This window comes from Pimephales promelas, chromosome 1 (genome assembly GCF_988280905.1).
Source record: "Pimephales promelas chromosome 1, fPimPro1.hap1.1, whole genome shotgun sequence".
In the NCBI taxonomy this organism is placed as follows: domain Eukaryota; kingdom Metazoa; phylum Chordata; class Actinopteri; order Cypriniformes; family Leuciscidae; genus Pimephales; species Pimephales promelas.
The window spans coordinates 36,856,292-36,883,534 of NC_142769.1; the positions used below are offsets into that span (position 1 = coordinate 36,856,292).

The 27,243-nt window shown below is 37.7% G+C and overlaps 6 protein-coding genes across 6 annotated transcripts; 1 reads left to right on the plus strand and 5 right to left on the minus strand.

Moving 5' to 3' along the window:
- Positions 1-1,078: 1,078 nt before the first annotated feature.
- Positions 1,079-9,828, minus strand: aph1b (aph-1B gamma-secretase subunit). Its single transcript, XM_089129584.1, has 6 exons — positions 9,488-9,828; positions 8,812-8,982; positions 6,743-6,816; positions 6,532-6,654; positions 6,320-6,447; positions 1,079-1,389 (listed from the first exon to the last, which is right to left on the minus strand). The coding sequence occupies exons 1-6, from the start codon at positions 9,598-9,600 to the stop codon at positions 1,222-1,224; spliced, it is 777 nt and encodes a 258-aa protein (XP_088985710.1). The 5' UTR covers positions 9,601-9,828; the 3' UTR covers positions 1,079-1,221.
- A 187-nt stretch (positions 9,829-10,015) lies between these two features.
- On the minus strand, positions 10,016-14,297 carry slc38a8b (solute carrier family 38 member 8b). Its single transcript, XM_039662836.2, has 10 exons — positions 13,463-14,297; positions 12,758-12,956; positions 12,473-12,629; positions 12,174-12,278; positions 12,018-12,075; positions 11,785-11,899; positions 11,537-11,684; positions 11,262-11,461; positions 10,720-10,771; positions 10,016-10,546 (listed from the first exon to the last, which is right to left on the minus strand). Exons 1-10 carry the CDS (start codon positions 13,658-13,660, stop codon positions 10,444-10,446), a joined length of 1,335 nt encoding a protein of 444 aa, XP_039518770.2. The 5' UTR covers positions 13,661-14,297; the 3' UTR covers positions 10,016-10,443.
- Positions 14,298-14,380: 83 nt separating this feature from the next.
- exosc6 (exosome component 6) lies at positions 14,381-15,697 on the plus strand. Its single transcript, XM_039662838.2, has one exon. It carries the CDS (start codon positions 14,525-14,527, stop codon positions 15,335-15,337), a length of 813 nt encoding a protein of 270 aa, XP_039518772.2. The 5' UTR covers positions 14,381-14,524; the 3' UTR covers positions 15,338-15,697.
- On the minus strand, positions 15,478-18,450 carry tmppe (transmembrane protein with metallophosphoesterase domain). The gene is made up of 5 exons (XM_039662837.2): positions 17,328-18,450; positions 16,818-16,928; positions 16,541-16,706; positions 16,298-16,437; positions 15,478-16,179 (listed from the first exon to the last, which is right to left on the minus strand). Exons 1-5 carry the CDS (start codon positions 18,043-18,045, stop codon positions 15,989-15,991), a joined length of 1,326 nt encoding a protein of 441 aa, XP_039518771.2. The 5' UTR covers positions 18,046-18,450; the 3' UTR covers positions 15,478-15,988.
- Positions 18,451-19,223: 773 nt separating this feature from the next.
- mtbl (metallothionein-B-like) lies at positions 19,224-19,779 on the minus strand. The gene is made up of 3 exons (XM_039662886.2): positions 19,646-19,779; positions 19,487-19,552; positions 19,224-19,389 (listed from the first exon to the last, which is right to left on the minus strand). The coding sequence occupies exons 1-3, from the start codon at positions 19,668-19,670 to the stop codon at positions 19,286-19,288; spliced, it is 195 nt and encodes a 64-aa protein (XP_039518820.2). The 5' UTR covers positions 19,671-19,779; the 3' UTR covers positions 19,224-19,285.
- A 426-nt stretch (positions 19,780-20,205) lies between these two features.
- On the minus strand, positions 20,206-26,163 carry gnao1b (guanine nucleotide binding protein (G protein), alpha activating activity polypeptide O, b). The gene is made up of 8 exons (XM_039662880.2): positions 25,778-26,163; positions 25,613-25,655; positions 24,462-24,603; positions 23,811-23,971; positions 23,555-23,683; positions 22,092-22,221; positions 21,650-21,803; positions 20,206-21,553 (listed from the first exon to the last, which is right to left on the minus strand). Exons 1-8 carry the CDS (start codon positions 25,893-25,895, stop codon positions 21,366-21,368), a joined length of 1,065 nt encoding a protein of 354 aa, XP_039518814.2. The 5' UTR covers positions 25,896-26,163; the 3' UTR covers positions 20,206-21,365.
- Between the last annotated feature and the right edge of the window lie 1,080 nt (positions 26,164-27,243).

Genomic DNA, 27,243 nt, shown 5'->3' on the forward strand with positions numbered 1-27,243 from the left:
CTCGCAGGATGCAGCGAGCTGTAGTTGCATAGGCCAGAGATCATAAACCTTTTTTTTAAGGATACGGGTGGGTTATTGTTGACAGAGACCTGTTGGACATTATGCAAATTGGTGATCATTGACAATATGGGCTTCAATTTCTCTAAGTCTTATTGCAATATTGGTCAAACCGAGGTTTATGATCCCATTCTTGTGAATATGGAGCCCCTCCCTCCTTAGTGTTCTCGACATTCAATCCTGTTGTCCAAACAAAATACATGCAGCTTACTGTAAAATGATAAAGGAATATATACCAAAACTGTTGATATATTACATATATTACTATGGATTCTCTGTTGACAGAAGAAAAGTTTCACAAATACATCCAGAAGGAGGGAAAAAAATTGACATGAAAGAAAGAATACAATTACAATGCATTCAAGCTCAACCTACTTTATTATGAATGAAAATGTCATACATCTTAAAAAGGAAACTAAAAGCATGAGTTCGATAAAAGTGACATCTAAACAGAAACCACTGCACTGACTCCACTTTTAAAATCCTTCAAGATTCCTGTAGATTCAGAGTAGTGGTTTTATTTAAGAGTGGCCACTGGATTGCTCATTTAAGCCCAAGCAGTTTAAATGCATTTAAGTACCACTGGGATGGCGATACACGGGAATTAAACTGCTGTCCTAGGGAAGGTTAAGGAGGATATTTTAAAAGATTATACAATTAAAAGGAGAGCACAATGCCATACTCCAGACAATTCAAAATCTGTTCTAAGACTCATGACATGATATTAGCAGATGATTTGAGCCTAACTGGTCAGTAAAACATAAAATACAATGGTGAAACCCTGACAAGTAAACTATTTAAATGCCAAACCTATACAAGACCTCATTTAAAATCTGCTACAGAGGAAAGAATCACATATGAAAGCAGCTCTAGACATAAATCTTTAGTATAAAACACACACACACACACACACAATCTCTGTCTTTTACATGGTTTCAGTGTCTCTCTCACACAGAACATGAGGTACAGAACAGAAAACAAAAGTAAAGAGGAGGTAATTACAGAAAGTGCAAGATCTGCAGACATAAAATTCCTGTTATTCGGCAAACATTCTTACGCAAACCACCTAGACCATAAGCCAGAGTCCAGGGCTGCTGGCCGTGTCGTCGGCCAACTGGCTAAATGAGCCGGTCTTTGGAGAAAGTCCTGTTTGTAGTTGATTGGTTATCTAGGCCTGTGATTGGCCAGCAGGAAGTCTTTATCTTTACAGGTAAGGCAGAGTTTGAGGTTCCTCAAAGATCCTCCAGCACATAAGTACGCCCAGGCCGCCATGACAGACAGTATGATGTAGGTCGGGATCAGACTGCCTTGATAGTGTGGGTTCACAAATGTCTGTGGGGGTGAAAAAAAAACAACCAATGTCTCACATGATGCACTTGTGATCAGATAGTCAGCTGTATTAGTCGTGTTTGTTGCTATACACTGAGTAATGCATTATTAGTTCAGGGTTTCGTAAGTTGATGAAAAGCTAATAATACTAAAATTAAAGATTAAATGTGGCTGCACTTGCACTACAAATTGAAATACACTGAAATCATAATATAGCTTGGTGCAAGTATGTGATTTAGTCAGTTGCACTACATGTTTCAGATTGAAGAGCGGGCGGCACTGTGTTAAACGTACAGCTTACAGTGTTTTCATCTTCATTAAATGCTGCTTCTCACCAACTACATCTCTGTATGTGCATTAAACATGCATTTCGGGCATGCAATGTGTGCTACTTTATTTAGACATTCACACAATTAAAAAATATATATATTATTATTAAATTAGCATTGTAAAAAATCTAATAGGTCTATAATTATCAATTTATTTATTTATTTTACAGGACAATTGTACTTTACAACTGTAATGTATTTATATTTTCATTTTTATAATTAGAATTAGTACAACATAATATTCATAATTTGAATAAAAAACAACCTTATATATGTGCAGCCCCATATATAAATATTTTTAAACAAATCAAAACTATTATCATTTTTATCATTAACTAAAACTATTAAAAAAACATCTCTGTTAATTAAAATTAAAAAATAAAATATAAATATTAGTTAACCAAACCAAACTTATTTCAGTTTATTGCAAAGGCAACATTGAAGTTTAAAGCACTAAAATTATTAACTAGAAATAGGGCTGGGCGATATATCGAATATGTACGATGTATCGTTATATTTTTTTGAAACGATATGGAATGAGGCAATACCGTTTATATCGATACAGTAGTTTGATATGAGCACATCTGAAAAATAGCGGAGGTTGCAGTGTGAGCTGCTGCAGTGAAAGTAGCTAGAACAAGTAGCTAGAACAATTTGTCCTAAACATGACACAAGCTTATATTAATTGCGTCAAAATCACTTTAATATAGTTAACAAGTTTAAGGCAGCTTGCCGCCCTGTCAAATGCTCTGACAGACACTGTTGCTGACTGACAGATATACTTGCGCTGTTTAATGCGTTTGAGATGTGGTGCTTTCCTCAGTGCTCAACTTACATTTCACAGGTATATTCTCCATCTGTAAATGTTAGAAAGTAAAGCAAATATGTCCATTTCACAACAAATATGTCCATGTCAGAAGAGGACGAGCTTCTGCAAGTGAATCTCTATGGAGCGACGTATGTGCCTAAACCTCACACACAAACAAAACGTGTTCTACTCACACCCAATGATTCACAAACAAACTCAGTGTGGTTTGTAAATACAAAACATCACTCACAAACTAATGCATATTGTTCTGCAAATAAAAAACGTACCTATCAAACAAATACAGTATGTTTTACATATACATAGAAACGTATTTCTTCAATGACCAAAATATCCTGCAAGTACAAATTAAAATCTTTAAAAGTACAAAACAAAATTCTACAAGTACAAAACAAAATTCGACAAGTACAAAACAAAATTCTACAAGTACAAAGCAAAATTCTACAAGTACAAAACAGAATTCTACAACTACAAAACAGAATTCTACAACTACGAAAAACTGTCACGTGACTTTTGCCACTATTTTTCCGCATCCAGGCAGAATCAGATTTTCTCACAAATACAGTGGAACAACTTCCTCTTCTAGAACAGTAGATGGCGCTAAGATAAGGGATCAATTTGCTCGCCTTTGCCCATGGGAAAATGAGCGGTGAACAGGTGTGTTTCTGTCTAACTTTATCTATAATTAACCTTATTGAGGTTTTGGAAAATGTTTATTATATAGACAGAAATCCACATTAGCACTTAGTAGTAACGAACTCCACTCTAGGATAAGGGAATCTATAAGCTGAAAGCTGCCATCATGTTGCTTTTACTTTTTGTAAAAATGTTTCATTTACTGAATGACTCTATTTCTTTCGTTCTCCGTAAATTAATGAGAATTAATTTCATTTAATTGAAAGGGTCCCACTTATTCATTAATTTAGTTGGAATTCAGTCAGCGTAACTGTTAATGTAATAAAATAATGAATGAACAAAACAATATAGGCCTACAGTTGTTTCTTCCTTGTGATGTATTGTCCAAATTATTATTTTGGACAGACAAATGAAACCCTCCTTTCAATTAAATTAAATGGTCTCATTAATGTATGGAGAACGAAAGTAATAGATTCGTTCAGTGAACATATTCACTAATTTAGTCATTTCACACGCGTCTTATGTAGAGATTATTAATATTATTTTTTAAAGCAACATATGACATAGATTTCAGCCTAGATTCCCCTAGAGAGAGTGAAGTGCTAATAGCGGTATGGATTTTTGTCAAGAAATAATTAACATTTTGCAAAAGAAAACCTCAATAAGGTTAATTATATAAAGTAATACAGAAACACACCGTTCACCGCTCACTTTCCTCAGTAGGCAGTGTTGGGAAAACGTATTTCGTTACAGAATAAATGCCCCAAAATGTCATTTGTAACTTATTCCATTACATTAGCTACTCAATCTGAGGGATGACATCCGCATTGAATTGCCTTTTAGAAGTGTAAGAATTGTGGCCATCTAAATCTGTTTACTAAACTGGGCTATTCTGGTGGGTGCGGTGGTGACGCGTGTAACATGTAGGGTGGCACTGCCAATAAAGCACCTTAAAGCTGTCACAAAGAACCGGCAACAGATTATGAATAGGCTATGTAAAATATAGCAAGAAGATATTTTAATTGTTTATTAATAAACAAGTGTATCTTTGTCAGTGTGTCGGCTGAAAACATGAAGTTGACAATGCTGACTCGCGATCTTCGCCGTGAACGCGCCAGGATTAATAATCTAGCCTACAAGACGCGTGTGAAATGACTAAAGTAGTGATTATGTATACACTGAACGAATCTATTACTTTCGTTTCGTTCTTAATAATGAAAACATTTAATTTAATTGAAAGGAGGGTTTCATTTGTCTGTCCAAAATAATAATTTGGACAATACATCACAGGGAAGAAACAACTGTATATTGTTTGATTTGTTCATTCATTATTTTATTACATTAACAGTTACGCTGACTGAATTCCAACAAAATTAATGAATAAGTGGGACCCTTTCAATTAAATGAAATTAATTCTCATTAATTTACGGAGAACGAAAGAAATAGAGTCATTCAGTAAATGAAACATTTTTACAAAAAGTAAAAGCAACATGATGGCAGCTTTCAGCTTATAGATTCCCTTATCCTAGAGTGGAGTACGTTACTACTAAGTGCTAATGTGGATTTCTGTCTATATAATAAACATTTTCCAAAACCTCAATAAGGTTAATTATAGATAAAGTTAGACAGAAACACACCTGTTCACCGCTCATTTTCCCATGGGCAAAGGCGAGCAAATTGATCCCTTATCTTAGCGCCATCTACTGTTCTAGAAGAGGAAGTTGTTCCACTGTATTTGTGAGAAAATCTGATTCTGCCCGGACGCGGAAAAATAGTGGCAAAAGTCACGTGACAGTTTTTCGTACTTGTAGAATTCTGTTTTGTACTTGTAGAATTTTGTTTTGTACTTGTAGAATTTTGCTTTGTACTTGTAGAATTTTGCTTTGTACTTGTAGAATTTTGTAGAATTTTGCTTTGTACTTGTAGAATTTTGCTTTGTACTTGTAGAATTTTGTTTTGTACGTGTAGAATTTTGTTTTGTACTTTCAAAGATTTTAGTTTGTACTTGCAGGATATTTTGGTCATTGAAGAAATACGTTTCTATGTATATGTAAAACATACTGTATTTGTTTGATAGGTACGTTTTTTATTTGCAGAACAATATGCATTAGTTTGTGAGTGATGTTTTGTATTTACAAACCACACTGAGTTTGTTTGTGAATCATTGGGTGTGAGTAAAACACGTTTTGTTTGTGTGTGAGGTTTAGGCAAATACTTCGCTCCATAAATCTCCGCTAAAGTTCATGCTTCCTTGAACGAGCGCCGGCGCGCGCATGCGCGTGAATAGTACTACGTAGTACGCAATAATTCTGACTAAAATAAACATATTGCTAAAATATTTGTTGTTGGAGAAAATAAATGTGCCATATGTGGAATTTTAAACCTACAAGTATATATTTTTAATGAAAGTGATTATAATGGGGTAATCAAATGCAGGCTAATATAATTAGTTTGTGCTTTTGTTTTTGTTTTTATTTTCATTTTTAGTTGAGCTTTTAGTCAATATAAAAACAAAAGCTTTTTGCACATAATATATTGCATAGCCTATATTATATTTGTTTCCATATCCTTCAATATCAACATTGTTTGTAGGATATCATTGGGCCGAATGTGAATATATATATATATATATATATATATATTTTTTTTTTATTTTTTTTTTTTTTTAAATATAAAGATTTTCTTTATCTAAATAGAAAACGTAGAAAGTACCGAGATATATATCGTATATCGCCATTTGACCAAAAAATATCGAGATATGATTTTTTGGCCATATCGCCCAGCCCTAACTAGAACTAACTACTAACTAAAACTAAATTGAACATAAATTGAACCTACATGGCAATATATAAAAATGAAAATAAAATAAAACTAAAATTAACATGAAAAGTACAATTAAAGCCAATTCATTATTAAACTATAATAAAACTAAAATAACACAACACTAACTAAAAAAGTCTTATGTTTACATGCATGGAATGTGACCAGTAACCAACATCAGAAAATAAACAATGAACATGTGAATGTGACGTTAATTATATTGAAATATTAACTTAAAATCTCAGGGGATACTTCAAGTAAATATTTAACATCATAGGGGTTCAGCTGACAAAAATTTTTTGTATGATACGTGTTGACTTACCAGGCATGATACTATAAGATGACTGATGACCACAGCTCCAAGAGCCCACCATCTCTGTTTCTCACACGCCTCGAAGAAAACAACCCCCCAGAACATATGCAGCAAGATAATGGCCAGTGTCATAAAAGCTGAGGAGGAAAAGCACACCATGAACGTCTGAGTCACACTGGATATGAATTTATGGGTTTAATCACCAACTGGCATCTCATTACCTGAGGATATGAAGTAATGCTGAGGGTCACCATGAATACCGACAGTTCCTGGACCCAAGGAGTCTGAGAGTATGTTGACCACAGAGAACGCACCACTCATGAAGCCAAAGCCCAGACCTGATACTGCAAACCAGTGACACACAGAATTAAACAAACAAACATCGGCTGTAGATTGCACTACTAGGAGAAGCATGTGATGATGAATGTTCACCATAAGCTAGCTGCCGCATGGAGATGGGCATTGTGTCCTCCTGACTGAGCGCCAACAGGCCTTCATTTGCTTTCCTGAGAGATACAATAACACATGTTAACAACCACCGTGACCCTCCTACACAACACCAACACTGAATACCCATCACTGACATTTTAGTTTATTAAATAATCCATGAAACCTGACGTGGAATTTTTTTGAGAAATTAATGCTTTAATTAATAAATCAAAATAAACACTGTTCTTTTGAATTTTATCAATCAAATTATCCTACAAACATGCATCATGGTTTCAACAAAAATATTGATAAGCAATGTTTCTTGAGCATCAAAGCTTATTAAAATGATTTCTGAGGGATCATGATGTGACACTTAAGACTTCTTTTGCGGTTAATGTGTCTTTTCTTCTCCACCTGTTTTTGTCTCACTCTGCTGAACCAATGTGCATTTCACTGTCCAACTGCAATTTCTAGTATTGCATTAGTATTGCATCCTTCTCATGGGCATTTAATAATTTTTGACTTTTCAGTGTGAGTGAAATCTCTTTTTTGGCTTATTCCATTCATTTCATTTTCCATTTCTAGCCATCATGATCAATTATAAATCATTAAATACAAATTTAATAGTAGTTATTGAGATTAATGTGGTTTTAAATTCGTAAAATGTGACTGGCAAAAAAAGTATCAGAAAAATCTACGTGCCTAATAATTCTGCACGCACTGTAATGACTACTGAAAACTCAGCTTTGCCATCACAGGTAAAAATGTTATTTTAATTTAAATGATAATAATATTTCACAATATCACTCTTTTTAGTGCATTTTTGACCAAACAAATGAAGCCTTGGTGAGCATAAGAGACTTCTTTCAAAAACTTTTTTTTTTATTACGGACCCCAAACTTTTGAATGGTAGTCTTTCATTTACATTTTTTGTGAGGTTTTGATTTTTCCAAGACAAGCAATTATGTTTAAGTTAAGTCATAGCCATGCACCATAATTTAATACTTCTTGGTCAGTTGCAGAGGAGGGACACTTTCATTCTAGAGAGCATTTGATTAGGCAAAAATCTATCTAGTGCAATATGAGTTATCAATATTTTTGCTTCCATTCTCACAGAAGACAAAGACTGTACATTCAAATGTGTATTAAGCATATAAATGACACCAAAACTTAAATACAAAACATGCCATGCCACTTAAAGGAATAGATCACTTTTAAAAAAAACGTTTGCTGATAATTTACTCACCCCCATGTCATCCAAGAGATCCATGTCATTCTTTCTTCAGTCGAAAAGAAATTAAGGATTTGATGAAAACATTCCAGCATTTTTCTCCATATAATGCACTTCAGTGGGGACCAAACAGTTCAAGGTCCAAAAGACAGTTTCAGTGCAAACTGTAAACTGTTCAAAGGGCTTTAAACGATTCCAGACGATGAATAAGTGTCTTATCAAGCGAAACGATCACTATTTTTTTTTTCACAAAAAAAAAAATCACAAAGTTTAAGTTTTATAAGCTCAAATGGTCGCCTTGCTCTGTTCTGTGATGCACGTTAGTGACTCTCCTGTTCGAACTTGTTCATCAAAATGATCAAATCTTTTTTCGAGTGAACAAAATGAACGAATTGACTTAGAAAAAATATGTTCATTTTGATAAACTTAAACTTTTTTTTTTTAAATGAGCGATCGTTTTTTGCTTGATAAGACCATTATTCATCGTCTGGAATCGTTTAAAGCCCTTTCAACAGTTTGCACTGAAAATGTCTTTTGGACCTTGAATCTTGACCTTGGTGTCCTTGGCCTTGACCTTGGTGTCCAGTAAAGTGCATAATATAGAGAAAAATGCTGGAATGTTTTCATCAAAAAAATTCTTTTCAACTGAAGAAAGAAAGACATGGACATCTTAGATGACATTGGGGATGAGTAAATTATCAGCAAAAGTTTTTTTTTTTTTAAAGTGAACTACTCCTTTAAATGTCATATCAATGCAGTCAACGCTCAAGAAATCGATATATTTAGGCTTACTGATTATGCATCTCATTTCAAACAAGGAAAATGGATGGTAAATTCTTACTTCAGCAATCTGTAGTAACCATATCTGAACGCCTCCTGAAGCAGAACAGACAGCACGACTCCAAAAATGAGCAGCCCTCTCTGCTGAGTGGCACTGTTCTTGTTGCTGATCTGAACTGTGATGAACCACACAAGAGAAGACAGCAGCAAAGACACCAGCCAGAAGAACGCCCTAAATTAAAACAAACACAATCATCTTACAAACACTGCAGGGCTTCCCCATTCCATTGGTTGTTAACGCTCTTGAAGGCGCAGCACAGCCACTCACCCTGTTGTTCTGAACCCATGCTACTGTTCAAAAGTTTGGGGTAGGTAACGTTACGAGGTTTATGTAAGAAGTCTCTTATGCTCACAACACAAGGATGCATTTATTCTATCACAAATACAGTAAACTGTGAAATATTTGGAACAATGTAATGCTGAATAAAAGTATTAATTTCTATAAAAACTAAATCTCAAACTTTTGAACAATAGTGTATTATTTGGTTAACTATTCCTTTAAACATATAAGATTTCAAAACTCCTTCATTCATTCGTTAAAAGTTTTTAATAGTATTCCCAATGAGCTCGAGATCCTAGTGATTTCACAAAAGCAGCAGATGTGAAGGGCAGTTCTCAGCCCAGATGAAGTGCTGTATATCACGGGACTTTCAGCCCATATCTGCCCTGATACTCACCCTGCTATGAGGAAGATCACACGCAGCGGGTCCCGGGCGATTGTAAACAGAAACAAACTGATGGCCGGGCCGAAAGCGATGAACGTACAGCCGAAAAACACCGCCACTGTCATGATGGAGCTCGGCTAACCTGCTAATTCAATCAATAACTACCACTTCACCCTCAGAAGCTATCAACACACGTCATCCATGAGAGAGTCATACGGCTGTCAATCGGTTCGTATAAGCAACATAGATCAACAATTATCGAAACATTTATTGTACCCGTTTTCTTCGAAATAGGTTAAGAGGTTTCAGCGCTGCGCTTGAAACATTCAGCACAACGGCTAAGGTTACTTCCGGTTCCCAGTCATGTGACCTCATGTGTTTCGGATTCATATCAGTTTTCTTACCGCACCCTCTGAATTCCTTTTTTTACCACCATTTTTTAACCATCCTTTTGTCCTACGAAACTTGACACACATTTGAACCTACTTTTAAAGCCTATTTTTTTAACTCTTGATTACAGTAGCCTACAATATGGCACCCTACAGACATGTAAATGTGTTTTATCTTCATAGTTTATTCAATTTCACTCACATTTAGGTAAAAGGTTAATTCACTTTAATAAGTTATTACAAATATAAAGAATTACTGTGTTGAACATTTGCATTCATACTCTCCATTATTATCCAAATAGTTTACAGTCATTCCATAAAAAGCATTAAAAAATTATTTCTGTCCAAACCTACACAATATAATACAGTATATATGAGCAAAAATCATGACTTAGCCACAAAAAAAATAATAAATAAATAAAACTGATCAGCAACAGTACTGTGAAGACATTTTCTTCAAATGGTATGTAGTTGCCTCTCATTCTCAGTTTGAAGTATCATAATGTTTATCATCCATCAATCAAATGTATAGACCTTTTTCTGAGGCAAGGATATTGCAAATTATGATGATGAAGAAGATTAAAACTTGTGCATCAACTCCATAACTGCTATAGTTGTGCTCTGGCCAAATATAAAAGCTCCAGTAATGACAGTCACCACACCCCAACCTGTCGAGAAGATTCTGAAAGAAACAAAATTATATAGGGAAAGTGTGTAAAAGAAAGAGAAAGTTATTTAATTCAATGCTTAGAAGTACCATCAATTTATGATGAAAAATAATATAGTGACATCAATTTAATTTTCCTGACTGTTTCCTCTGGTTTCTTTACACATAAGAAGATAGATGTTACGCACCTCATCCTGGCATTTACAGGTTCTGTCTGCATGGCAAAAATAAGGCACAGTCCTGCAAAAAAGTCAGCTTGGTCAATGCAATTTTATGGTCTATTTGTGACTTCTATTTCAAATACATGCTTTAAATTAATCGAAAAATCTGTGGTTTCCCTAAAAACATTCAATAACCTCAATATTATTGACATTGAGGATAATACAAAATAAAGATATGTTTCTTGAGCTACAAATCAGTGTATCAGAATGATTTCTAAAGGATCATGTGACATTGAAGACAGGAGTAATGATGCTGAAAATTCAGCTTTGCCATCACACGAGTACACTACATTTTAAAATGCATTTAATAGAAAGGTTATTTTAATAATATTTCACAATATAACCGTTTTTACTGTATTTATTATCCAATAAATGCAGCCTTGGTGAGCATTATTTCAAAAACATTAAGAAATCTCACCAACCCCAAACTTTTGAATGGTAGACTAGAGTATGTGAGCATGCTTGTGAATTGGTGACATTGTGATTGTTCCATTGAGTGTGTGTCTCACCAGGAAAGATAAATATAAAGAAGGCACTAATTCCCCCGATTACGCTGATGACCTCACTCATGTCTGGTACACAGATGGCGATGAGAAGAGTCACGATGATCCAGAGAAGTGTTAGTATCAGACGGCACCGACTCTCAAACACAGACGTCATTATGGCCCGTCTTTCCCAAAAGCGCAATATTTGTGTTAGAATCACTGACCTGTGAACAAGACATTGACTCATGAGTATGTGTATGCAAAGCGAGATTTTTATATCTAATTGTAGTTTACAGTACCTTCCCAAAAGCAAAATTATAGGGTAGATGGTGATGATCGAAATCCCAAACAGCAGCCTAGCAATAATCATCACTACATCATTTCCAGGATATGACATCAGGATATCTGAGGCTACTTCCCGCCCAAATGTAAGAAAACCAAACACACCTGCCATATTGCAACCAAGTGTCAGTCTCTCGGTTTAAGATAATACAGGTAACTAATGCTCTACAAAAATGTGCATATAGAGTATAGTGATTTGACTCACCTGTGAGAGTATAAATAAGCAGGCAGAAAATCATAGATGTGACTGAGATGAAAACCCAATGTGTAATACTTTTGTTTTCCATGCTGCTGTAGATTGCAATACTAGCTTCATGACACTGTAATGTAAATAATGATTACAGTGTGTGAGCTTTGAGCAATCCTAATGGTCAAAAATACAACAGAGAAAGTTGCAAATAGTGCACCAGTGATGTAAAGAAATAAATAGAATCTGACCTGGAAACCAAAACAGATGGTGGGAACCACACTGAACATGGAGGCCAATGAGTCCAATCTATTACAAACACAAGAACGCAAATAAACCACTGATATGAACAATGTATGCATCCACACACACAACTTAACGACAAACATGTACATAACTAAACTCACCCTTGATTATGCACTGGTGTGAGGTCTGCTGTGTCCTCATCTTTTGAATAATACTTTGCAATTACAGCTACACTCAGGTATGTAGCAGCCAGAGTTCCTAATACGCTGGCAAAAAAACATAAAGAAACATTAAGAGATTAGAGATAATGATAGATACAGCAGCTCTACTAAGTGGGACAGAAGTGGAAGACCAAAGGAACTATGCAGTCCTTCTCACTCAGACCAGTGGTTGATGATGGTATTATTTGGTATAAAAATATTTAGGGAGTCACAGATGTGTGTGTCAGCATTCAACGCACCTGGTGTATTTCTGGATGCCGATCTCTTTGGGAATAGAGAGTGGAAGGATGATGATGAAGCACATGAGAAAGAGTGCAAAACGGTGATCTGTGTACCAATGATATGGCATCTCTCCTTCTGTGTTTCCCGTCACCGTCTCATACAGAGACAGACACACTGAAACACACAAACAAGGGGATAAATATCTCTTTGTTTCATTGTCATGTGTATATACACATTTGTCTGTTACAGTTCCTCACTCTGAAACATAATGACTCATATTGAACCACACACATACAACTTACATTTATCCAGCTGATCCTGCACCACCACCAAAAAGGCCACAGAGATCATGAAGAGGTTGAAAACAAAGCAGATCTCGCACAGATGGCCGATCCTCTGTCCGCACACATCTCGCACCACATCGTGATACGTGTTCTGCCGACTGATTGATGAGGCATAGCCAAGAATGACCAACCCACTTATCAGAAATACCAGAGACACCTGAGAAAGGGAGAAAGAGCTTTAAACCCCACAATCTACACCTTCTTTTTCAGCTGTATCCACATTAGCACTTCCGAGTAAGACTTTATGTGGGTTGTTTCTTTTGCTAAAGGGTTGCATGAACATTAAAAGCTGTTTGTTTCTTTAAAATACCTACCGCCTTTCATTTCATTAGTGGCACATTGTGAAGAGCAGAATTACATTCTCACCCAAATGTTAAAAGATACAGACAGAATAATCTAAACGATGCATTTGTACATTTCAAAATATGTTCGCATATGTAACATGCTTTAATATACAAGTAGCCTAATCTTTATATTAAATCTTAATCCAAAATTCTACTTTGCTATCTACTGCTATTACAAACCAGCCTTAGCTTGGTCTTAGCTGGTCACTCAGTTAGTTTAGCTGACAAGTTTTTGTTTTGTTTTTTAGGATTATACCTGTGCAAGTACCCTAAATAGCCTAATTAGCCTAAGAATATTTGTTCGGATGTTAAAACGCACCATCTCCACACTGATGGCTGTGCTCACGCCGCCGGCCTTTTCAAAAGCCCATGGAAAGTTAAGGAGTCCCGCGCCGAGGGCAGATTTAAGCATGATGAAAATGGCCCCAAATGAGCCCAGCCGCGGGACGTCCGAACCCCGCGCAGGTTTGGATAGCAGACTGATGCTGCGAATACTCTCCCGGGCCAGTTCCTCCATGCTCAGTACGTATAAAGACAAAAACAATGCAAAAAGCTTCTCTCTGTAATAATGGAGCCTTATGAGCCCAATGCATCCGCACTTGTCTGCGGTAAAAACACTGTTGGCTGTCCCAAGTAAGACCCCTTAGAAATGTCATCCCAAGGTGAGAAATATTGTAAAGCCTTGCTAGCGTTTGAAACGTTGGGTTCCGAAATGATGGCTCCTCTACTGACCCATGTTAATAGGAATGTGCTTCTGATTTCACACAGGAGCGACCACTGCCTTATCAAACGAGAGTTGCGTTTAGTCGAGAATAGCGGGAATTCACGTCAGGACGGTATTATTTTCTAACGAGAAACACTGCGGCTAAATTCAATTAGAGCTCGTCTTGCGACCCTGTTCGAACACTTTGAGCAAATATTCATTTGCAGCGCTCAGGCACGTGTCTCTTTGAAGGGTCAAATCAGAGTTTGTTTATGTGTGACCTGACCTTATACTTTTTCGCGTAATTTACATTTCTTTCTTTTTGAAATAAATTAAATAGCAAGTATTCACTGCATAGCCTACTATAATTCGGATTTTAAAAAATCTAGAAATATGAAGCTATCAATAGAAATGGATGTGGCGCTCTACAAAGCAAATTGAAACTATTTAAACAAAGAACATAGAAAGTTCAAAGAAATAGAACTTCACAAACAAACTCAGTGGTGTTACATTTGTGTGAGGCGGTTTTTGAAAATGTATGTCATATCACGCCTATGCGAAAGATGGCGGTAGAGCAAAACCATCAGTGTCCTGTCCCATGCATTTGATTCATAGAACAAGAACTGGACGGTTTCGCTCCTGAACAGTTGTTTCAATAAACACGTGGGTTTATTGAAAATGCCGTTTGATTCAAGACGTATCCGTGGACCGGAGGAGTCGCAGTCCCCGCTGCTCTTTCTTTCCCCAGACAAAGTTCCCGAGGCCAGCAACAGGGAGGGCGTCCGAGGGAATGGAGACGTGCGGCCAGTGTTTGCGCGCTGCGGGCTGATCAGCCAGGCGAAGGGCTCTGCGTACCTCGAGGCTGGAAACACCAAGATCATATGCTCGGTGTATGGACCGAGAGAAATTGAACGTAAGGACGAAACAGACATGAAAACCGGTCGCCTCGTTTGCGACTTCAGGCTCGCGCCTTTTTCCTGTATGAAACGGGGTGCCTGGATCCAAGGCAACGAGGAACGAGATCTGTCCACGACTCTGCTCGAGAGTTTGCAGCCAGGAGTTTGCCTCCACAGATACCCACGCTCGCAGATTGAGGTTAATGTCATCGTTCTGGAGAATGACGGCTCGATTCTTGCACATGCGATGAGCTGCGCCTCTTTGGCCCTGGCGGATGGCGGCATTGAAATGTATGATTTGGTGTTAGGTTGTGCGCTGCGGCAGAATGGAAACACGTGCCTCGTTGACCCATCACACTCAGAGGAGTGTGGGAGCTGGCAGGATGGATACGGGGAGAATCGGGGATGCGTCACCGTGGCTCTGCTTCCCAATCTGAATCAAGTGTCTGGTCTGAATGCGGACGGGGAGATGCGGGAAGACACACTGACTGATGCTGTGAGAACCTGCCTTGAAGGCTGTCACAAACTCTATCCGGTGGTACAGCAAGCGCTGACGAGGGCTGTGAAGAGAAAAGCTCCTCCACCTGAGAAATAGACTTGTTTGCCAGGATCTTAATGATTTTGTTTTGTTTTGAGAAAAATACAACTGTAAAATGTATTTCACTGCTTATTAAAATGTCTACAATTGTGTTACAATGTAGTATAAATTAAATACAATATCTTCAGTTGCAAATATATTTTCTTATCTTTTATTTTTTTTCATTGCACAAGTGTTGATGGTTTTGTATTCAGTCAGTACATTTGCAAATATATAAAAACATCTTTGTAATATGAAGGCTTTTTTACTGGATAAAATATGTAGAAAAGATAAATTCTGAGGCCGATGCTTTGCTGTAGTGTGTGAAATGATCTGTGATTAAAAGGGTGAAATGGTCAAAATACATACAAAGTAATTTTTAAAAAACTGGCACTTTGGAACGTGAATATATTTTCATGATAAAGTTCCTGAATTTGGCAAACAATACCACACATTAAAATGACAAACTAAAACTTCTAAGTGTGTCACTTGAATAGTAGAGAATATGGTGTTCAAGTAAATCAGCGCAAACTTGAACAGACTTGTATATGTGACTGATGTATCTCAGAATTACATTGCTATGCAATGCATGTTTAATTGTGTGACAGCATGCAGGGTAATGAATATGTATCGATGAGAATGTGTTTGATCCCTGCACTGTGAGTGCTCTCAAGCACGTTTCAGTATAATGTTTGTGATTTCTGAACGGCTTGCAATTCTCATTGGAATGCCATAATAACCGGTTCCAGGGGTCACGTAGACCATGGTGTGTTCAGAGACACGGTAGAGTCCACAGAAAAATGGATTCATCAGGAATGCCAGGATGGTGAGGGGGAACAGCTGACCAGCATGTGTGTGACCTACACAAACGCAAAATCGTATTTAATTGGTCAGTAGAGGACAAAAGCAGTATGCTCCTAAATTTTCACTTAAATAGGCATTTATAAGACCACAATATTTTAGCTGATATTTACATACCTGAGAGTACCAGGCTGATGTCTGGTCGTTGCTGGAGGGCCTGTTTGGCAGCATGAGGCTGATGTGCAAGAAGAATAATAGGGCTCTCTGCACTGCAGCCACTAAGAGCTTTCTCAACATCCATGCCATGGCCTGGGTATCTATAACCAAAACAACACTACTGACATGAGCCTAGTGCAAAGCACATGCACCAGATTTGCATACATTCAAATGAGCCTGAGATTATTAACACTGTGGACTGACCGTAACATGCGGGCCTCAAGGTCATCAATGCCGGCAAGGCAAATCCAGTCTTGAGTCCGTTCTGGGTGGAACACTTTCACATTGCTGTTGTGAAGAGACTCAATCCCCATTGAACGCAAGAGCTCAAACCAACCTTCAACATCAGCTGTGTAATAGTCATGATTGCCTGAAAGTCACAAAAATGCATGCCAAAATGTGCACAAAAACATTTATTTTAAACATTTTAGTTATTATAAATGATCATTTCCTTTTATGTCATTCAGCCACAAGGACTGACCTGTAGCAAAATACGAGCCGAGCCGAGCTCTCATCTGTCCCAGTGGTTCTGCAGCGCTCCTTAATCGAGTTACCTGAGAGTCCGTCAGGTCACCGACAATCACCACTACATCTACAGCAACAAAGAGTGCAATTAAATGTCAAATATGTTAAAGCGATAATCCACCCAAAAATGAAACATTCTGTTATCATTTGCTCACCCTCATTCCGATTGCTAATCTGTCTTCTGTTGAACATTAAGATATTTTGAAGAATGCTGGTAAACAAATAGTTTTGGTTCCCATTGACTTTCATTGTATGAATCAATAAACCAAAAATAAAAAAAAAACAATTCAAGTCAGTAGGAACCAAAACTGTTTACCAACTTTCTTCAAAATATCTTCTTTTATGTTCCACAGAAGAATGAAAATCATGTGGTTGGAATAACATGAGCGGTGAGTAACTGATTATGAGTGGTGAGTAGCTCTCCCTTTAATATTTCAAACATTAATCTGATACATGATGGAGTTACCTGGGTTCAGCTCATTCACCATATTCACAATACGCTGCAGTTTGGAGCGGCCTACTGTAGGTCCAAGATGTATGTCGGACAGAAGCACCAACCTGAGCCCGTCCAAAGACTCGGGCAGCTTCTCTACTGGTATCTCCACCTCAATTATTCGTGGAGGTTGGGCTGCATTTACCAAACCGTACACAGCCAGAATTGCTGTTACTATCAATGCCAACACTGTCTGGCTGGCTGATGCGCTCGCGACCGCATCCTCTTCACCTCGCCTCCGGGAGAGAAGCCCTCGAAGGCGGTTTAGGCAGCCAAAAACAAACAGGAAGAACAGTAGGATGACATAAATCCCCAAACAGGAGAAACTCAAAATTGAAAACCAGTGTGGCTCTGTATCCACGAGGAAAAACATGCATAGGTAGCTCCCGTGCACGAGAGTGAGAAAGAGCAGGACAAGAAGACGCCAACATCTCTGCGGGACAGAAGGAGCACCTCTGGTTCCGCACAGCCGCCTCCCCACGCGTTTCCAGATGTAGAGCGAGCCGAGGAGTAGCAGGGAGTTGATGAAGAGGAGAAACTGAACACGAAACAGCGAAGCGCGCGTGCCTATGTCAACCCGCTCCGAGATCAATGTTCTGGACATGAGCATTGAGAAAAACACAACTCCCGACGCGATTCCGATTTTCCCCTCTGCGGAGAGGCGTCCAAATCCAAACATACTGACCGGCATGTGCTCGGTCACTGACCCTGGGACAGTCTATTACAAATAGGGCGCATTCATTCTTGGCACGTTATAACGTATAATAATGATAAAAGAGTTCGTCATACCTTTCAATTCACGGCCCATTTAAGTCAAAATAAACGTTATTATCTTATGGGACAATGGAGAACAAAACTACTTCCGCAGACAAAGACGTGTGATGGCCGCTATGATGACAACATGAAAAATACTGTTGTGGTTTCCGACTAGAAAGGTCATACAGACATTTGCTACACACTCAAACTACAAAAGCGTCCATAACATAATTCGCGACCGTGTAAACAAATGAAATATAAACACGCCAGTCATTTGACAGCGTATCTTCAAGCTCTTCTGCGTGACAGTGTGTGCGGTAATATCATTGGCTCGTCACATTACAGAGGCGTGGCTAATGTGACGCTCTTAATCATGATAGGAAACGAACATGGAAACAAACGAACTGTTAACTGACAACATGAGTAACGTAGGCATGTTAGTTAGTTCTTTTAGTTTTTAAAACACCATTTCCTGTCTCAGTTTATGCTTTTGTTCTTACTTACGTTATCACCCAAGAATGTTTTTTTTTTTTAATCATTACCTACCTTTATTTCCAACTGTCACTCCTATTCACTAAATGTTCCAGTATTCTTTTTTCATTATTATTTTATTTACAATTTGAAGCTATTTATTTCTAAGGTCAGAAAACTCATGAGATCGATAATGTAATACAACAAAACATCCTCATTTGGATTTATAATTAAATAAATAAATATCTGGGTTGATGTTCCTGGAAAAAAATGACACTTTGTATTTTTGCTTTTTTCTTGTCACTCAGTGTCAAATAGAAACTGTATAAAAAAACCCATTAATTAAAATTTTAGGAATGGACCCATTAATTCATCATTTTTGGAGGTCCATGACATCAAATGTTTGAACTACCTTGATCTAGGTTACTAAACCAGAAACCACACACCTTACATGCATTCAAATGTTGGTAAGCAGCATAGCACCATGCAAGAGAAAGAAATGTGTGAGAATTTTTCAAATTCGTTTTCTGAGGTTTGCAGCAATCTGCTCGGTTCTTACCATTTAGACATGATTTCCTGTGTGTTCATGAGTGGATCCTACTGTGTGGATAAGAAACGACATAAGCACAACAAATGCATGAGTACACGATAGAATTGCTTTTATTGTTAAAGGAGCACAGTGTCACAGCACACATCACAGCCTTTCATTTGCAGCAGCTTGTGTCGCACGATTTCTCCTTATCCTTGTGCGCGCTCTCGCATCCCTTCGTGCCCTTATTACTGCATTCAGATGGACAGCTTCCGCAACCTACCGGGTCGAAAAGGGCAAAATTGATTTAATTCTGCCGAACTATCTCTGGGTGAAGAGATGTTTAATTATCCAAAGCGTTAGTTATTCGACTCACTTTTCTTGCTATCTGCGCACGCGCAGTTGGTGCATTTGCAGTTTTGTCCGCAGTTACAAGATCCAGCTTCAACAGACAGACATTTCCACATCACAGACCGCATTTCTTGCTAGCATTGCTTAAATTACATACATATTTATATTTGAATTATGTACTTACTTTTAGAACAGTCACACGGGTCCATTTTCCCACCTTAATTTCAACGAACGTATTCTTGGAAAATCTGTCTGGAAATGGAATCGCTCGTTTGTGCGCGTCACTATCACTTGTGAACGTCACATGGAGAGTGTGAGCGCGCTGATGAATAGGCATCTCATTGTTGTCATGTGGGCATTAGACACATGTAAAAGGAAAGCAAGGCATCCTAGCAAACAATTTAGATAATCAGAACATTCTGGGAACGTTAGTTTTTGGTTAAAATAAACCTCCCTGTAAAGAGGTACAAAAAGAGCCTAAAAATGTCCTCAGGGCGTTCATATTTGGTTCCCAAAAGTAACTAAATGGGAACCATATTGTGAACTTAAGGGGAGCGTTCTGTATTTGCTGAGATATAATATTCTTCTCTTTCACACACACACACACACACACACACACACACACACTGATGTTATTTGATATATTACTACTGTACTGTAATAATTATAATTATTGATAACTGCAGGTTAAAATACACTAATCACATCAAGGGAGGGACAAACAAATCAATGCACAGCCAGTAGTTGGTGCTAAAGTGTTTTCTTTTTTAATGTAAACATTTCATTGGTCGGTCAGAAGACTAAACCCAGCAGTACAGTGCAGTATCACCCCAAGGGAGTAAAGGAGAACATTCAGTGCACCAAACAAAAAAGAAGGAAAAAAAAATCCACAGCGGAGAAAAAGAGGAGGGAAACGGGAAAAGAAATCTGGGTTAAGTAACAAGTCATGGTTGAATAAAGAGTGTGCATGCATCACACACGCATCTGTACACACTCTCACACGTCATTACGTCATCAGTTGAAGAGCGAGAGATAAAAAGAAGCAATAGCTCATTCGTTCAGTAATTCAGTTATATACAAGTCTGAATTACAGTATTAATATTTATGCTGTTCTCAATCTAAAGTCTGCAAGCTAGTTTGTTTTCGTAGCCCGACATTGATAGGGTGCACAAAGTGTGGGGAGATACAAAATATGTAAATACATGCGCTTATAATTATATAAATAAATAAACTACAGAATAATTTATACAGAAATTAACAGTTTTTGAACTATTTGTGCTCATGTTGAGTGAGAATGTTGTCAACATCACACTTTGTAAGAGGCTTCGTTTGCTGAAAGGCATATTATGTCACAGCCTGAAGCCAGTGAGCAGACCCAATAAGGGGCGATGCCAGGTCTCAAACAACTTTGGCTTAAGAGCTGCCCCTGGAGAACATTCAGTTTCTGAAATGACATTCGGCTCTGCTAAATGATTCACCTCATATCTTGCTCTCAGTCACAGACATGTCTGGATCTTAAGAAAAGAGCCACAGATCCTTTCAGGGTTTAGTTTAGGATCATGTCAGCACTTGGAAGTCTCTTACACAGCAGCAAACCTTTGTGTGTTATCACCTGACAAACACTCTCACTCGTTGTGACTGACACTCACACACATGCACTCATGCTTAAAGCATCTATGCCCGGCCAAACACTCATTTTAGACTATACATGCACACCCATATGTTATTTACTCCAGCAACGGACTGACGGACAAACTACAAAAGAAAATAAGGGATACATATTCTGAACAAAAGACAAAAACTGACAGAGTGAAATGAAATAAGGGAGTGCCTTGGCCAAAGTCACAGGGGTGTCAGTTCAGTCACTTGTTACCATTTCGAAGGGCAACAAGTGGAGTCGAAGCTCAGTAGAGGCCACAGCCACGCAGGTTATTGGCGATGATGATGTCAGTAACAGCATCAAAGACCACTTGGATGTTTCCTGTGTCTGTAGCGCAGGTTAGATGACAGTAGATCTCTTTATTAGGAGAGCGATTCTTGCTTTCAAACTGACCTTGTATATACGAAGCCGCGGCTTCGAATGTATTTGGGCCTGTCGGGAAAAAAGATGAAGACATGATGAGAAGAAACTCATGAGTGTTCAAGCCTTTTTCATACTTGGGAATTTCTTTGTGCATGGTTGTTGTACCTGTGTATTCTGGGAAGCAGATGTTCAGGGGAGATTTTACAATCTTTATTCCAAAAAGGTCCTTCTTATTGAGGAAAAGGATGATGGACGTGTCAACAAAGAACTTATTGTTACATATAGAGTCAAAGAGCATAAGAGACTCATGCATACGGTTCTGCAAAGAAGAGAGAGAAGACACTGAATCAAACATATTTGCATTTTTGGAACGGAATAATTAGCATAAATAAAACAATACATTTTATTTTAAAAATAGTTGTTGTTGTTGTTTTTTATAAAACATATATATGGTTGGTAAAAACAGTAGGATTCCTCGATAATTTGGTGATTCAAATCAATTTTAGGATGACCGAGAACTTAAACTTATTGCATAAAGTTAATTTGCCATTAAATGTCATAATGTGACTATGCAAGCTGTCTAAATGGTCTGAGTGTAGTAGTTCACCGTGGTCTCGTCTTCATGGAGCATTTGGTCGTATCCACTCATTGCCACACAGAAGATAATGGCTGTCACATCCTCAAAGCAGTGAATCCATTTTTTCCTCTCTGATCTCTGTCCCCCCACATCAAACAGCCTGGGGACGAAACACCGCACACTTTCAGGACACATGCCAAGCCATGTACACGCATGTGTGCACACACACAAAACACTATCAAATCAAGTCCAAACTCATAATGCATGTTAAGAAACAAAATAGGTCGACCAAAGATTTTAGATTTGTCCCGTCTAAAATAGAATGAAAAGAAATCTTAATTTTCCAACTCCTTATGTCTTTTTCACAAATAGAATTTGAGGACAATTATAAAGGCTTAACATCTAAGTGCTATTTTTTATTCAACAATTTTTTTTATATAATTAAAATGTTTAAAAAAAACTTTAAAATTTAAATATATGAGTCAAGTCAGATTTGTATAGGACCTTTTTTACAATAAACTGTTTCAATGCAGCTTTGCAGAAACTCATATTAACAGGTTTATAATGTCTTATAATTTACTAAGCAGTTTTAGGGATGGGTGATATGACAATATATATATGAAGAGTTCAGATGCAAAAGCCTCTAAATGCCATTTGAAATTTTCTTCTTTAATGATGATTTTTATCAAACTTGTATATTTAAGTTCAGTAATTTCACTTAAAGTCCCCGTGAACCGGCAGTTGCAAACGATTTTTCTCCAGTGCTGTGACGTATTTCCAAGTGAAACGGAATATTGAACAGAGGGCAGGGTTTTACTCTAGCGCTCCCCCTCTCCATCTCTCGCTCATAGCAAACTAACGGTTTGAGGGGAGTGGTTAAGCGTTTCCCCACCCAAACTGTGAAACCTACGTCATCAGAAAAAGAAACCGTTCCAGACCGGAAGTAACTTTTCAGATTTTGATTAAAGATTACTAAGGTAAAACATTTTTTTAATATATATTCACTTGCACGGATTAATTGTTCACCACAAGACTAGTAATATGCGCTAACAAAGTAAATAGGTTCAATTTTGATTTTACGGGGACTTTAAATAACAATTAATAGGTAATTATCATTGCCATTTAAGTCAAATCACTAAACTTAAATTTACAAGCTTGATAAAAATGATCATTCTAGAAGAAAATCTCAAATGGCACTTAGAGGCTTTTGCATCTGAACTCTTCATATATATATATATATTGATGAACCAGCTGAGATTCAGCTCTATATATTTACTAATATTATGCATATATGAGTTTGATAAGGTGCTATAACATTATAATTGCTATTATTGAGAGTGTTAGTTACAATCGTACAAACACGATACAAACAAAAAACTAAAAAATACAAAAAATGCCTTTAGGAGGTCTTATTAATCCTAAAAACCTTATTTTTAAATTCACAATAAATAATACATGTAATTCACATAAGAAATGCATAATTTAAAAGATACCTAAAGTTAAGGTTCTTGAAGGAAAAATTTGTCTCAACGATGCCAGTAGTTTTGACTCTGGATCGGAGAATATCCTGTTCAGTGGGGAGGTAATCTGGAGAGCCAATGCGCTGCAAACTGTCTAGGTAACTGAAACACAGAGCATCCATGTGCATTCTTAAATAACGTATTGTGATATATATGGTGTTGAATATTACACCTGACAGTTTTGACTACACGCTCATTACATTTATGTGTGTATAACAGAGGGACTCACTATTGGGCGGAGTCATTAAGCTGATACTCTCGAGAGCGGTTAAAGCAAGCTTGAGTTCCAGCATCAGACCAAAGATGTATCATGGCAGCCAGCAGTTCTGTTGAGTATGGCTCTGTGTCTTCCATTCGACCGACCACATCAAATACCATCTTAGCATCTGCCTATAAACATATGAAAAAGTTTCAGGAAACATCCTGTTTAATAAATACAAGTGTGTAGAAGGACACCCATTAAATGTGCACTGCTTTGGCAACCACAATGATTTATCCTAATATCATGCACTAGGTGTCACTGTAAGTCAGTGCATCATGTGAGAAGGAGGGTTTGGGTAACACAAGGTGAGGTCAATCACCAGGAAAATCTAATGCAAACATTAAAGAACGCTGCAAATCAAAACAAGCTTGCACAGCTACATTAACTGTTTTCTGTTTTCTTGTATTATTGTATCAATACAATTCTATTATTAAGAATAAAGAGGTTAGAACAACTTTTAGATTCAGTAATTGCTTTGAAAATGGATCATCTGAATATTATCAATATCAATCTGAATATTTATGGTAATCTTCTTCTATCACATCACTTGCACTCCATTATCTATGTGTAGTGTATGAGTTCTAAAGTCGTGTGTGCTGCATGTGTATATATACATACATATCGGTCCTTGTCTGCGTACTCTATACCAAGAGTTTCCATGGCTCGCAAGATGGAGGCAAGGCTCTGAAGGGTGTTGCTATAGACCACAGGTTTAAACTGCTTTACATCATCTCCAGAGAACCCATCTTCATGGATAATCCTGACGCAAAGGAAAAGCCATTATAGACACACGCAGCATATAAAGGACAGGTCAACAGAACTGACAATAATGTGCATATATCTGTAAGACTGGGATATGTGGTGGCAAAACAAGTATGAGTAGAGATTATACAATAATCTGTTTTGTGCTTCTACAAAAGTTGTTGGTCACTTTAATATTTTAAACCACAAGTTAAACTGTAACTATGCAATAACAGTATAACTGTAATAAAAAAAGTTAAAGTGCAACTAGTAACAGTGTATTTATAACCTCAAAATATATGGAAGCTCTGAGACTGAGTTGTGTGTGCTTAGAAATAAAAACTGTGCAATGATGCTGGTGCATTTAAATTATCTGTAATATGGTATTTTATTTAACTAGGCATTTAATAAAGCAATGCATTTGATGAAAAATGCAATGATTGTATATGTATGTGCATCTGTAGTTATGAAAATGTAAGGTTAGGTGGCATAGTCCCGGTAAATCCGTTTAATGGGCGGATAACGCTAAACGAGACCGCAGGGATCAAGCACTAAAAGCCACCCATTAAGATTAATACAGAGAAAGAGTCTAATGCCTCACACACACAAACTCTCTCTCTCTCTCTCTCTCTCTCTCTCTCTTTCTCTCTCTCTCTCTCTCTCTCTCTCTCTTTCTCAAACACACACAGAGGGCAAAATGAACACAAGGCCCTAATGCATAACATGGAATAACACACGAAAACCGGTTCCAGATTGAATGCAATGACAAAAACGTGAAACATTAAGGAACTTTGGAGCCCAGGACGGCAAAAACAACGGCAAGGCACACGCGCACTCTCAAGCTTCACTGCACACATGAGACTAACACTCACTCACTCACTCCCTCACTCCCAGCGTTGTCTCTTGGGGTGGTGAGCTTGTGTTTCAGCACTACCACACAATGAACAGCGCGAGACAAACAGTTCCCAACCCTTAACCGCCCCAAAAAAGCCCAAAATCACGGAGTATGTTAAATAAAACGCACTTACTTCATCTGTTTGACGATGGTGCTTTTCCCCGACTCCCCTCCGCCTGCAGAGACACAGGCTATGTCAGTGTGCTGTCACACACACACACACACACACACTTACCTGCAGCATCCTCCTTATTCAATGCACTCATTGCAAATCGGCCAGTGAAACCTCACGACTTACCCAGCAGCAGTAATTTGACTTCTCTAGCTGCGCTTAATCCGTCTTCCTTCAGGTTTTTTTCGATCGCCCTGCTCCGGTCCAGAGCCGCGCGCTCCTCGGCACTTAACGTGCATCCCATTGCAAGACCGGGAGTCGGGACGCGCGAGAGCTGAATCCTAAATATCCGTCTCTGTCCCACACTCTCTCCTTCCTCGCTTGCTTAGTCTGCCGAATGTTGCTAAAGCATCCAAGCCGAATTGAGGTCAGGAACAGGCTCACACTCCGGCCTCTTGGTTGGGAGGAGGTCGTCCTGCTCGCGCTCCGGATCGAGGGTGTCTATTGGGCGGCGGCAGTGACAGCTTGCACGAGCTCGTCTCATCCTGTAGTTCCCTCCTAATGCGCGAGGGGCAAACCCCTCTCATCGCGCTGACGTCACAGGAGGAGCAGGGCTCGGCCACATCTGTTTTGTGGCAGTCGAAATAAAACACACTGAGCTTGCTTGATATATGTCATATTGGATATTTCCCACGTATTTGCACATTTATTTTACTTATCTTTTTATGTTTTGTGGTATTGCAGCAGCCATGTAGGCCTATTTATGTATTGTGCATAGTGCACAGCCTTCCTCCACAGGGTGGCTGTTTCAGCATGGTAATATGGGTGCCATGTTTGGATGTTTCTCTTATTTTGTATTTCAATAAAAAGAAAAATATCTCGAAATCAAACATTTTAATTGCTTTGTTTTCAATCATTTTGTGATGTGTTAGCCTACTTATTAAGGGCTTAATGTATTCAATAATTTATTTAATACAATCAGTATTACTTTTAATTTAAAATAATTAATAAAACAATTATGTTAAGTATTAAGTTATTACAGACTGGGAAAAGGTCCAGTCCTTTAATCTGACTGGCTTTGAGCTGGGTTACTGGGTTGCTTGTCCACTCACATTGTCCACCCAGTATTCCATTCCAGACCGGCTCTTAATCTGTGCATCACTTGGACTCTGAAACATGTAAAAAAAAAAAAAAAAAAAAAAAAAAAACCTCTAAACTTTCTTCATTTGGCAGAAAAAATAATTTTTATCAGAAAATAAATAAATAAATTAGTCATTATCAATACATAACTGTTGAATAAATGCATGTGTGTGTGTGTGTGTGTGTGTGTGTGTGAAACTCTCACCCAAAAATTTAAAGTTGTTCTAACCCTGTTTGAATTTCTTTCTTCTGCTGAACACAAAGGAAGATATTTTGAAGAAGTTCTGTTTGTTTGCTTTTCTTTTTTTTAGGTCAATGCAGCCCATCAGCAGTTTGGTTACCGACATTCTTCAAAATAATCTTCTTTTGTGTTCAGCAGTAGAAATAAATTCATACAAGTTTGGAACAACTTAAGGGTAAATTATGTCAGAATTTACATTTTGGTGAACTATCCCTTTAAATGCATCAACACAATGATGGGACAGATCATATATAATTATATTTATAGCCTA

What these genes read in the sequence shown, in the direction of transcription:
- aph1b (XM_089129584.1), bottom strand. Translation starts at nt 9,600, where the DNA reads ATGACAGTGGCGGTGTTTTTCGGCTGTACGTTCATCGCTTTCGGCCCG. An exon ending in CATGCGGCAGCTAGCTTATG is followed by an intron (nt 6,655 to 6,742) that starts GTGAACATTCAT and finishes ACTGGTTTGCAG; the next exon opens with TATCAGGTCTGGGCTTTGGC. An exon ending in ATCTTATAGTATCATGCCTG is followed by an intron (nt 1,390 to 6,319) that starts GTAAGTCAACAC and finishes TCACCCCCACAG; the next exon opens with ACATTTGTGAACCCACACTA.
- slc38a8b (XM_039662836.2), bottom strand. Translation starts at nt 13,660, where the DNA reads ATGGAGGAACTGGCCCGGGAGAGTATTCGCAGCATCAGTCTGCTATCC. An exon ending in CAGCCATCAGTGTGGAGATG is followed by an intron (nt 12,957 to 13,462) that starts GTGCGTTTTAAC and finishes TCCCTTTCTCAG; the next exon opens with GTGTCTCTGGTATTTCTGAT. An exon ending in GCTTATTTATACTCTCACAG is followed by an intron (nt 11,685 to 11,784) that starts GTGAGTCAAATC and finishes GCAATATGGCAG; the next exon opens with GTGTGTTTGGTTTTCTTACA.
- exosc6 (XM_039662838.2), top strand. Translation starts at nt 14,525, where the DNA reads ATGCCGTTTGATTCAAGACGTATCCGTGGACCGGAGGAGTCGCAGTCC.
- tmppe (XM_039662837.2), bottom strand. Translation starts at nt 18,045, where the DNA reads ATGCCGGTCAGTATGTTTGGATTTGGACGCCTCTCCGCAGAGGGGAAA. An exon ending in GGTGAATGAGCTGAACCCAG is followed by an intron (nt 16,929 to 17,327) that starts GTAACTCCATCA and finishes TTGTTGCTGTAG; the next exon opens with ATGTAGTGGTGATTGTCGGT. An exon ending in CTTGAGGCCCGCATGTTACG is followed by an intron (nt 16,438 to 16,540) that starts GTCAGTCCACAG and finishes TTTTGGTTATAG; the next exon opens with ATACCCAGGCCATGGCATGG.
- mtbl (XM_039662886.2), bottom strand. Translation starts at nt 19,670, where the DNA reads ATGGACCCGTGTGACTGTTCTAAAA. An exon ending in CCCGTGTGACTGTTCTAAAA is followed by an intron (nt 19,553 to 19,645) that starts GTAAGTACATAA and finishes TGTCTGTTGAAG; the next exon opens with CTGGATCTTGTAACTGCGGA. An exon ending in GTGCGCAGATAGCAAGAAAA is followed by an intron (nt 19,390 to 19,486) that starts GTGAGTCGAATA and finishes TCGACCCGGTAG; the next exon opens with GTTGCGGAAGCTGTCCATCT.
- gnao1b (XM_039662880.2), bottom strand. Translation starts at nt 25,895, where the DNA reads ATGGGATGCACGTTAAGTGCCGAGGAGCGCGCGGCTCTGGACCGGAGC. An exon ending in AGTCAAATTACTGCTGCTGG is followed by an intron (nt 25,656 to 25,777) that starts GTAAGTCGTGAG and finishes GTGTCTCTGCAG; the next exon opens with GCGGAGGGGAGTCGGGGAAA. An exon ending in TTCAAGAACCTTAACTTTAG is followed by an intron (nt 22,222 to 23,554) that starts GTATCTTTTAAA and finishes TTTCGTCCCCAG; the next exon opens with GCTGTTTGATGTGGGGGGAC.